This window comes from Vulpes lagopus, chromosome X (assembly GCF_018345385.1).
Source record: "Vulpes lagopus strain Blue_001 chromosome X, ASM1834538v1, whole genome shotgun sequence".
In the NCBI taxonomy this organism is placed as follows: Eukaryota; Metazoa; Chordata; class Mammalia; order Carnivora; family Canidae; genus Vulpes; species Vulpes lagopus.
The window spans coordinates 106,613,029-106,624,593 of NC_054848.1; the positions used below are offsets into that span (position 1 = coordinate 106,613,029).

The 11,565-nt window shown below is 42.5% G+C and overlaps 1 protein-coding gene across 10 annotated transcripts in view; it reads right to left on the reverse strand.

Moving 5' to 3' along the window:
• Positions 1 to 263: 263 nt before the first annotated feature.
• Positions 264 to 11,565, reverse strand: part of MAP7D3 (MAP7 domain containing 3) — a 31,549-nt gene continuing 20,247 nt past the window's right edge. For 8 of the 10 annotated variants that reach the window (XM_041741574.1, XM_041741571.1, XM_041741570.1 and 5 more), the window contains 10 exons: positions 11,425 to 11,552; positions 10,953 to 11,158; positions 10,234 to 10,363; positions 8,044 to 8,179; positions 6,935 to 7,039; positions 6,039 to 6,092; positions 4,695 to 4,797; positions 3,411 to 3,609; positions 2,465 to 2,510; positions 264 to 1,670 (listed from right to left, as the gene is read on the reverse strand). In XM_041741574.1, coding sequence (XP_041597508.1) covers positions 1,521 to 1,670; positions 2,465 to 2,510; positions 3,411 to 3,609; positions 4,695 to 4,797; positions 6,039 to 6,092; positions 6,935 to 7,039; positions 8,044 to 8,179; positions 10,234 to 10,363; positions 10,953 to 11,158; positions 11,425 to 11,552 — 1,257 coding nt within the window. In that variant the 3' untranslated portion in view covers positions 264 to 1,520. The remainder of the gene's footprint in view (positions 1,671 to 2,464; positions 2,511 to 3,410; positions 3,610 to 4,694; positions 4,798 to 6,038; positions 6,093 to 6,934; positions 7,040 to 8,043; positions 8,180 to 10,233; positions 10,364 to 10,952; positions 11,159 to 11,424; positions 11,553 to 11,565) is intronic. The other 2 variants (XM_041741567.1, XM_041741575.1) reach the window with 2 other exon arrangements.

Below are 11,565 nucleotides of genomic sequence, written 5' to 3' on the forward strand. Positions count from 1 at the left end.
TATAACCACTGGCCTCAAGGAAAAGTCGAGAGCCACCAGTGGCAAGAGTAAGATACACTAAACCGGGCACAGGATTTGAAAATTCACACCATAATGTCCCACATCACCAAGTAGCTGAAGGGGGGCATCAGAGGATTTGCTTACCTTCTATTGAACCTGTCACTTGCCTATTGTTCAAAGGTTGGTTAACCATTAGGGTCTCCTTTATACCACCAGCAATCCGTTTGTTGTTTTTTGTTATTATAATGAAAAAGAAAACTTGCTTTATCTGCAAAGTTTATTTCACAGAGCACACATATAAATGCAGGTTTGACAGTGTTCCAACATGTGACATTGGTGCAGACAAATACCAGAAATTCATTTGTTACGATGATTGTCTCTGCCTTCTATATGAAAGAGCTCCTGTATAAAAATAGTTTTCGAATCTAAGGCACCAAGCTCTAATCTATAACAATGGTACAGTACTTTGAATGGCAAAGAGCTAAGGAATCAGAAAGAAGGCCTTTCTTTTGCTAATCCAAGGCTGGTGGCTAGAAAGGAACATGGACTTGCTTCAAACTCCTTTATATTCACCAGAAAACTATTAGCAGTAGGACAACTGCTGTGCATTCAAGTTTTAGTCAAGGGCGTGTATTAAGCAGAATTTGACGGACGTCAGGAAACCTATCCCATGTGTGTGTATGTGCGTACAAACGTGTGTATGCAAATGCGTGTGCACGTGTGTACATGTGCATCCAAGTGTGCGCACCTCTCTATCGTGGGGCCCAAAGAATGGCACTATTCCTGTGTTCACTTGCAGCCAGCAGCTAGAGAAAGGCAAGCAAATCGGCTCCACATGCCAAGGCCGAGTGTGCACTGCAGGGCAGGGCTGGCAAGCACAAGGATAAATAGACGGCACACTGTGAACTGGGGAAATGGCACGTGCCCCGCCAGACAACAGCCAGGTACTGCTTTAGGTACAATCAAAACACTATGCATGTTTGAAAACAAACCCCAAAGTGCACTTTAAAAGGTGATGGTGATGAGCACGAAGGGTGCTACAACTGTCCCAAGATCACACATTCTAACACTCCTAGCATGTGGGGGTGTCAGGGCTTGTGCGCTCAGGTGATGGCACAGTTGAACATATGCATACCTAATGGTTAACATGTAACTTAACGGTATTTTGCAGCCTCTCCTTTGCTTATTAGAGACAATCCAGCAAAGCTCTTGTGAGCAATCCTGAGTCCCTCGCACACCCCATGTGTCCTCTATGAGATTGAATGTCAGCTTTGAATTGCTAGAGTGACATAGCTGTTAAACAGAATAAGCATTATTTTAAGAGAGGAAATTACTCCTTGGTTTACAAGCTCAAGAGTTACCACTTCATAAAGGCACCCTTGATGTGCACTCACACACCCTGGCTGGAAAACAAGAACGAGACAGTGGAAGTATTTACAGGAAAACAAAAATGACTTTTTACTCAGAATCCTTGCTGTGGGCAAGAGTCAAGATGGTAAGTACATCTTCTGAGATACATGTTAAGGTGTCTGTCTGATGTTTTCCCTTTTTTTGATGATCATTTTCTTGGCCAGGTTCAAATTAGTGGCAGAAAGACTAGGGGAGATGGGAGAAGTGGAGATCCACAGCAGACGATGAATTCTTTTCTGGGCTGTGCGAAGTTTACATATCTGACCAGAGGGAAAAAGAAAAAGAACAGTGAAGATGCTGGTCTCACTGCCACCGGGCACCAGCCTCTCTTTGTGGTAGGTCCGGGACCTTTGAAAACCCCTCCCCAACCCAATGCAGCTGACACACTGGTGCACCCAGAACCCCAGCCATCAAACAGGCCCAAGCTGTCTCTCAATTTTGAAGAAAGCTTCCTAAAGGAAAGAAAAGCAAAGGCCTTTTGGCTTCGGAAAGTCAGATGGAGAGACTAAATCCAAAAGGATCACGAATCCTGTGCCCTAAACAATTATCTGCCTGCCGTAAAGCAGCTGATGGATCAGAGGGGCTGACAAGAACCGACTTTGTGTATCTGGTAGGAAATGCAGGGCGTCAAACTAGAATCAAGTCATTTGTTCTCAAAACCAACTTAAATGGAAGACTCTTTGATATGAAGGTAGCCTTTAGACCCACCACCATCTCCCTACTTGCCTCAAAGTTACAGGATGCCAAGAAGGCCCTGCAAGAGCCAGAAGCAGGAGGGTTCGTGGCCAACTGCCTTTCAAGCAAGGTGAAAATAGGAGGAGGCCTTACCCGGTGGAGCAGGAACAGATTTGTTTTTCTTGTCGTCTAAAGGCAACTGGGGACTCTGGTGGAATGTCATGGAACCTTTCAGATGGTATTTTCGACTATCAGGAGGGATACTGGACATAAGGGGCTCTGCCTCATTTCTGATGTCAATAATCTTGTCACAGATCCACTCCTGTGCCTCTGGATATAAACTCTTGGAAGGTCCCACGGTGTTACAGTTTTCACTTGCCTTTCTGGTTTTTGCTGCACGGCTGGTCATTCTTTTGGTGGACGATCTGGAAAGAAAGGCTTGTGTTAGAATCCGGACTATCCACAGACCAAAGTTTTGTCCCAAATAAAGCTTTATCCTTTAATTAACTTCTAAGAGAGATCTTGGAAGTAACTTATCCTTCAGAATCCTAGTATGGAAAGGCTGGAAGGGACCCTGGAGATCACAGAACATACTAGTTTCCAAATTGTGTCCTACAAAGTCCCAGGGTTCAGCGAACACTAAGCAGGGCTGGGAGCAGCTAAGCACGCAGGGTTCCAGAAGCCCTGTTCCCCACTTCATGCTGACATGGGATGCCACCAGAACAGTCATCTGAGGACGAATGTGGCTTTCCTAGCTCCGGTGCTCAGCTCAGCCCATCACTGTGCTTCTTAGTCCATTGTGTTCCAGTGGGCCTTGTAGGTTTGTGTCTTTTTAGGCAATCCCCAGGGAGCCTTCCTAAGAATCTACTCACTCTTCAAACCTAACTTCTGACTCTCAGTTTCACTATATATAAAATGACATCTGTATTGAAGTCAGAGTTGCAATTAGAATTAAAATAAATAGGCAACATAAAACACCTGGTATGCAGCAGTCACTCAATGTCCCCCCCTTTCCGGATTTTATGAGCAGATGCTAACCACTGTGCACAAAAGCACAGCTTAGAGCCAGATGTACCTGGTTTGAATGTGGGCTCTGCCCTTTCACAATGGGATGTTGGGCAAATAAGGCCCTTAATCTCTCCGTGCCTCAGTTTCCTCGTCTGTAAAAGTGAAGTTGATAGCCCTTACCTAGCAAGGCTGCTGTGGGGATTGGTTTACTTCTGGAAGTACTTGACCCAGTGCTTGGTCCAAACTAAGAGCTCAGTCAATAATCTTGTGTATGACTCCCACCAAGTTTATTCTGATAAGCTCGCTGAGCAACTCACCTGGTACCCTTCGCCTGAGCCAAAGGGTCTTTCGCACTTTTTTGTCTGAAGGTTTTCATGTCGTCATTAAAAAATGTTTTTGTCTCTCTATGGACTTGGCCAGAAGTGGCATCTAAAAACACCAGCTTGGGAGTGTTCTTCTTCATGTTTTTAAAATGTGTTTTGAGTTTTGTGGATGAATCCATGCCATTTATAAAGGCTTGGAAAACAAAAGGAAGAAGATTAAAACTGGAGTTTTGACAACGGAGACAACAGAATGTGAAGGCTGTGATTGTGGTAGGCCAGGGCACAGCCAGCCGCCTCAAGGCAGGGAGGGCCATGCAGTGGGATTGTGGGGTACAAGGTGCTGCCCGGTGCACATGCCTGCTCTGGTCTCAAAGCACAAAGGGGCCATCTCTAAGGAACCTGACCTCTTTGGCAAAAGTGGTAGGCCAGAGGGCAGCGGGCAACAGGCAGCAAGCTTCTTACCCCTCCTCCTGACTACCCGCCTGTCCAATCCCACCTCTTCTTTTAGCCTCAATCCCAGTGCTATCTCCTACCTTCACCTTTCCTCAGTGCCTGAAGCAGACCCTGCACCTAGCCCTGCTCCTACCGCTCTGTTCTCACTGCATTTGGGCCAACCAGCTTGTGGCAATATCACTGTTTGCTCCTCAGTTTCCCCAAGGCCTCCCTTGAGGCTATGTTTCCTCCTTTCTGTATCTCTGCTATCCCTACAGAGAGCCTGACTTGCGTGTTCATATCCGTTTGTGGGATAAAGAATGGACAACAGTGTTTTCTCAGTGCCTGGTACTGCTGCCAGAAAGTGGTTCCTTCTCATGAGGGACTCAGCCTTCCATTTCAGAGGGCTCTCATATCACAAGAGGTGTTGTGTTTCTCCCAGTGAGGTGGGAAACGGTATTCTACCTGTGTGTATTCATTCATGAAAGCCGCATAAGGCTAGGAGCTAGGAAATGCTAGTAAGCCTCACATTCTGGTAAGAGCTACTACCTACAGCCTAACGTCACAACCTGTACAAGAATAATATTTGCCACTGTAGTGGGCTTTACTGAGAGTTGTTTATGCGTCAGGTACTATTCTTAGCATGACATGAATCAGCCCATGGCAATCTCGTGCTACCTTAAGAGGACCACATTAGCTTCCCCTTTTTCAGGTAGGAAAACTGAGTACAGAGAGGTTCAGTAAGTTGCCCAAAGCCACACAGCTCAGAAGCAAAGGAGCCCCTAGATGAACTCAGACAGTCCAGATCCTATATGGTGACTAATAGAACTCAAAAGGCAAGCAAACCTGATGGATGCGGGTCATCAAAAGAACCATCGTCACTTTCCGACTCATCCTCATCATCTGCCTCGTCCTCCTCGTATGTGTTGTCAACAAATGTTTCTGCAGCCTAGGATGAGAAAAGGAGTCATGATTGCATCTAATATTCCATCAGCCTGACTTGGTCATTTCAAAGAAAATAGGTTCATGCTGGACTGATTGATGGCTATTTTTCATCACTTTAATTAAAGGTTAAAAAAAATCTAACCTCTAACAGGTGGCTCTCATTGTCTTTCAGTTAGGGAGATACTCAAGAATGAAAAACTTATCTGAGTGAGCAGATGGCAATGGTTTTGGGTTGGCATGTGGCCTTTGTTGCTGAGAGTCCAAACTAAGCCATAGTAGGGCCAATTGATGAACAGCTAAAAAAAATTCACAGCTGTCTCGAGGGGAGGCCACTTCTCAGGCCAGTGGGCTAAATGATCTTTGTCTCTCCACACTTTCCAGAAATGACAGTTCTATTTTAAATTTTCATGATATTAATGACCACACATGAGAACTGGAAAGAGCCAAAATACCAGTTTGGTAACACAAAGGGTTAAGAGTCCAGAATCTGGAGGGAAAAGGCCTTCTAGAGGCACGTGACACATCAAAAGACAGGATGCTGGGGTAGAAAATACTTGTGAAATAGACCCCAAAAGCAGCTACCATAAAGGAGAAAAAAAATGCTCAATTTGAAGTTCATGAAAATGAACTTCTGTTCAACAAAAGGCCTTATGAGAGAAGCAAACTATAGCAATACCTACATATCTGTAGGGCTCAAGCAGAGCAGGTAAAAAAAAACTCCTACACATCACTAAGGAGGCCAACCACCAAACAGAAACATGGACAAAGAACTTGACAAGGCACTTCACAAAAGTAGATCTCAAATGGCCAAAAAGCAGATGAAAAGGCACTCAAGTTCGTTAATCATCAAAAACTACTAAACAGTTCAGTAGTGTGCATATTAAGAACTTCTATCCAGCAGCAGACCAAGTTAGGATAGGCTATGAACTGGGAGATCTATGCAGCACAAACGAGCAAGAAAAGTAATATCATCCAGAACAGTGAAGAACCACAAGTCAGTGCGAAAAGAGAAGTATCAACCCAAAGGCTTTGGGCACAGACTCGAACAAGCATCTCACACAAGAAAAAACAGGATAGCTAATTAAAGATGAGAGAACGTGCTCCATTTTTTTCATAATCAGGGACAAGGGAGAATGATGCTTAAGTTACATCATCAAGATGTAACCTTCATCTTGATGTAACCTTCATCAAGAAGGTGAAGCTACAGAAATTCTTATGTACTGCCGGCAGGGACACACAGAGTACCTTTGATGTATTTGAATCTGTCTTCCTCGTCCGCTTCATTATTTCCTCAATTCTCTATTTCAAGAAAAATAAAAATTCAAACACAAAAACGGATTAAAAACAAACCCACAATCCTGAAGAAGTTGATTTTGTTTTCCACAAGCAGACAGCATCAGTACTGCTCCCAAGCCACAGATTTAACCACCTTGAGACCTTGGGTGAGCAGCCACGCATCCTCCCAACCCCAGTATCAGTCATCTGGACAACATCTTGAGTGGTAGGTAGTAGCTAATGTTTTAGTCTGAACAGACCATGACTGAAGCAAATATTAATGAAAAGAATGCACCAAATGATGTGACACTGACAAAAGTCTGTTGCTGGGAAGAGTACACACATGGGAGGGAAATAATTTTTCTCCCCTATGCACATCTCCTTCCCTGGTGTGAGAGAGGCCTTGTAGCCTGGATGGGGGCCTCCTCTGATGCCAGAGGAGCCCAATGAGTTGCACAAAGTGAGGTCCCATCTGATGAACAGCCCACACCACGGACTTCGAGAGAAGCCTGAACCTGCCACTCCCTCCCACTAAGCAGTTTCCAGCCCAGTTTGGAAGAAACTAACTTCTGCCAACCCCTCCCTGTGACTGGAGGGATTCTTTCAAAGGAGCTTTTTTCTCAGAGGTTTGTGATATTGAGGTGTCACTATAGTGGTCACCAGTGGTCCATGATAGATAAGGTCAATAAGGGGAGACCCTTCCATAGTAGGGGGGAGATCCTTAGATAAAGAAGAGAGTTGCAGTGGGAAAACTACCAGAGGCTAGCATGCCACTTACTTGTGATTTTCAAGAACATGTTTTGATATCATGTGCCCAATGTTATTTTCGAAAAGAACCAAACCCCCAAAATAGAATGAAAGAGTACCTTCTTCCTTTCTAATCGCTCTTGCAAATTCTGTAACATAATTCTCTCCTGCTCCTTCTTGCGTTTGTCAGCCTCCTCCTGAGCTTTTATCTTGGCGTCCCCTTTCTAGAAAATTTGCATAAAGATACCATTTATTCTCAATATATGAGTGATAACTGAAAACAATAGTTGAAAAAGTTAAATAGTTAAATGTTATCCAGCATAAAAGAATGTAACCTGAATGACAGCACCTATACACACCACATTCATGAATTACCAGTTTTCAAAGCATTAACTAAAAATGCACAAAAACTAGGCTATCATCTTGAGGATTTAGAAGCAACGTCAGTCCCCTCCAGGACCTCAGGGTTATCATTATACTGGTTATCAGGCCACTACAGTTTCAAAGTAAGTGATTATTTAGCTATCCATCAACACAGCAACAGGAGCCAAAAGTCTTACACCTTTCAAAAGCACGGGGAGGTTCCTTAAAGGTAGCTTCCTGAGGAATGCAAACGTACACAACCACTTACACAACATATAAGTGATTAAGTGATATACTAAAACTGGAACGAATATTAAGTAGGCTAGGCAGTGTTAATAATTCAAACTGAGTGTAGTCTGAGCTCAGTTTATAGATTTATTTACCAGGTGATTTGAATTTGCATGGATAAGACATTCTTACTGGGGAACTGGAGGACTTTAAACTTTTTGAGGCATTCATAATTTTTATTGTCTATGTTGGAGTTTAAGGAGTGCAGCTGTGAGCGTTGCCACAGAATGCAAGATTGGGAAAACTCACATAGGACATTTATTTAATCTGTGTGAGCAATGGGATTTCCTGAAACCAAGCTGCAATGTTGGTTTATGTAGACAAAATAAAAAACTACTAATCTATAATTCTCAGCTTTCTCTTTCTGTTTCACTTGGAAAATATTCTATGATTTTGCCAAGGGTGGATGGGAATGACTTGTAGTAGCTTTGGGTAGCAGCTAGACTATAATGGAAAAACACAGCCAGAGAAGGCTACATATCTGTTCACCATCTTTCTTGGAGAGACAGATTTTTGCCTTGGGTTTCCAATGAATTTTAGAATCTGCTTCTCAGCCCCTGATAGAGAGCCAACAAACCTGTAGCAGCACTTTCCAGTCTTCTGGATCTGGATATTCTTTTTTCTTTATTTCCTTCTGCTGTTGCCCATCTTCCAGTTTTAAGAACTCCTCTTGTTGGCCTTCAATTGCTTTCTCTGCCATGTCCTTCAATTTGCTAATGACACAACACATTTAAACAACTTAGTATTTGTCTCAGTCTCTACCATATACAGCTTGCTATATATATATAGTACATGCATTTTTTTAAGTCATCTCTACATCCAACATGGGGCTCGAACTCCTGACCCCAAGATCAAGAGTTGCATGCTCCTCTGATTGAGCCAGCCACATACTCACTGTACATGCATTTTTTTAAAAAAAGATTTACTTACGGGATACCTGGGTGGCTCAGCAGTTGAGCGTCTGCCTTTGGCTCAGGGCATGATCCCAGAGTCCTGGGATTGAGTCCCACATTGGTCTCTCTACATGGAACCTGCTCCTCCCTCTGCCTGTCTCTGCCTCTCTCTGCATCTCAAATGAATGAATGAATGAATCTTTTTTAAAAAATAAATAAAAAATTTAAAATACGTACTTATTTGAGAGAGAGAGAGGGAAGGAGCGGGGGGGGGGGGGAGAGAGAGAATATGCTGGGTGGGGGAGGGACAGAAGGAAAGAGGAAATCCCAAGCAAAACACGAGGCTCAATCCCAGGACCCGAGATCTGACCTGAGCCGAAAGCAAGACTGTGCCACCCAAGCACCCTTGTACATGTTTTTTTAATAGTGAAACTGCTTCTGTATAGAACACAACTTATACTTACACAGATTCACTGCATTTTCTATGTTATTGCACAGAATTTACATAATTTCACACTTTTATTTATTTTAGAAATTCTGAGTGTGCACATGTGTGCAAGTTGGAGGCAGAGGGAAAGGGAAAGAAGCAAAATTCCTGCTGAGCGCAGAGCCTCAAGCAGGGCTCAATGCAGGGCTTGATGCAGGGCCTAATCCCATAAACCCGAGATCATGACCCGAGCCGAAACCAGGAGTCAGATGCTCAACCGAGCCACCTAGGTACCCCAATTTTACCCTTTTTAAGTGGGGGAAACTAGCTCTTGGGAGTAAAAAAGATTTCTATCAGTTAGTGGGCTACTCTGTATCTTAAAAGGAAACAGAAAAGAATAGCACTCCTTAACTGTATTAAATATATGGGACCCTCCAAAAGGCCTTATTTTTACATACATTCACACCCAATCTCACACGTAATCATTTAAAAGAAGGCCTGGTGGTGCCCAGAGGAAAGCCATGTCAACCAGTATGCAGGGCTTTTAAAATGTTAAGTTAGGGGTGTCTGGGTGGCTCCATTGGTTAAGTGTTAAGTCTGCCTTCGGCTCAGGGCATGATCCTGGGATGTGGTCTCTCTCTCTCAAGTAGATAAAATCTTTAAGAAAATAAAATATTAAATTAGCTGTTTACATGAATCATTGATGTTTAAGTTAACATGTTATTTTTGCTATTCACAACATCCCCTTTCTCCTCTCTTCCAAACCCATATAAAGTGTACTAAAAGCATATGATTACATTTCAAACACTTACTACTTAAAAACAAACTCAGGACTGTAGTTATTCTGTGCAGGCAGTGGACAGAGGTTTATATTCCAAAGCCCTAAATCAGGTTAGCTTCAAGAAACCTTGAGATGGAATTAGAATGAACATGAGTGTACATGAGGTTTGCTGCCCACAGGCAAGCCTTCCAGCAAGGACTGATGAGAATGACATGTCACAAAGGTCACTGGAAGCACCCCAAGCAAAACAGGAGGAAGTACGCTTTCCAGGTTTACAAATTCCAAAGTTACAAAATGAAGAAAGGGGCTAACCCTAGTGAATGCCAACAGAAATGGTCTGCCATGATCACTCAAGTGTTCCTGCTGAGATATGGGAACCTTATGGGGAGGGGGTCTCCTTATGAATCTTAATGGCACAACTTAACAACACATGATGCATGGATACCAAAGACAGCTATACCAGCTATCTAAAGACCAGTGTCCTCTCTGCTGGAGATGCTTGCCACATTTGTTTCGAAGGCAATGAGTCATTTCTGATTCACACTAAAGGAAAAGTCAGTTACTCTTTGAGTATTGGAAATACATCTAACCTGAAGGTACATTTTTGACTTTCAAAATCTGGGCCCTAGCCAAGATAGAGTATAGAAAGAGTGGGTTGGTGCCAACCTTTGCTCCATTTCCTTTTGTTGCCTTTCTTCCTTCTCTCTTTGTTCACGAGCAAGGCGTCGTTTTTCTGCCAAAATTTTTGTTGCCTCCTCAGCATTCATAGTCCCTGGTGTGCTTTTATTACCAGACTCTAGTTGAAATTAACATGTAAAACAGTTAGCTTAGGGAACTTAACACCCTTAAGTCCAATAAAGAGGTACAAGACAACCAATGATATTAAAAACCCCAACAATATGCACATGGTCTAAAATTTATAAATAACAAGCAATCTATAAGTAAGTGATTACAGATTTGGTTCAAACCCCGAACCCCACTCCCAGTAACAGAAGAAACAGTTTGTCTCTTTTTAACAACTACTTGCTCCAAAATAAAATAATGTACTCCTACTTGGTTTAGCCATTTTGAGAGATGTGATATTTTTCCTTATGGGAAAAAAGATTAAGACACACTAAATATAGAGGAAGACAAACACCCAGGCATCCCCCAACCAGTTACTTTTAACATCAGTTCCAAAAATGGATGTTCCAAAACAAGGGGGTAAGGGTAAGAAGCTCTGGCAAGAAAAAGTAAATAGTGTGCCAATGATTGGTTTAATTCTTTATCAAAAGAAGGCTCACTCCCTAAAGTTCTCAGAATTGGGGAATAAAATAAAGGCAACTATTCCCAAAGTACCTTAAGATTTTCTGGGTTGCCTAAATAAACTTAGTGAAAGAACTTACCTTCATAGACCATCTGCTTGTGGCTCATAGCCTCAGAGCTGTTAGAAGGTTTAGGCATTCCTTCTCTTTTCTTACCAAGAGTACCTAATGCATTTTGCGCAAATAGGCTACGCTGAACAGGAATTATTTTATAAGAAAGAGAAGAATGTGACAGTTTTGACATGACGGGTGAAGGTGATGGGGGGCGATTCTTTTGCAATTGCCTGCTGGGAAAAAGTAACCATTAATGGGGGAAATCTGATAGGATTTTGTAATATATATGTGCTAATTAGTTTATAATGTGCCATTTCATAAAATATATTGTCTTGATATTATGATAATATTTTATGATATGTTATTCCATCTTTAAAGGCTTTTTTATGTTATGATGCATTTTCTATATTTATGTTTGATGTTATTTCATTTATGAAACACTCGTGGAATTTATCATGGTAAAATACTTATCAGGAACAGCTGCAAATAAGCTACTTACTTTGCACTGATAGGAGAAGGTGGACGCCATGCACTTGCAGGAGAAGATGGCCATTTATAACATGGTATGTGTGATGATGAGCGCTTTTTGGCAGTAGGATTTGAGGCGTGTTTGTCCATTTCTGATTTCTGAACAGAGTAA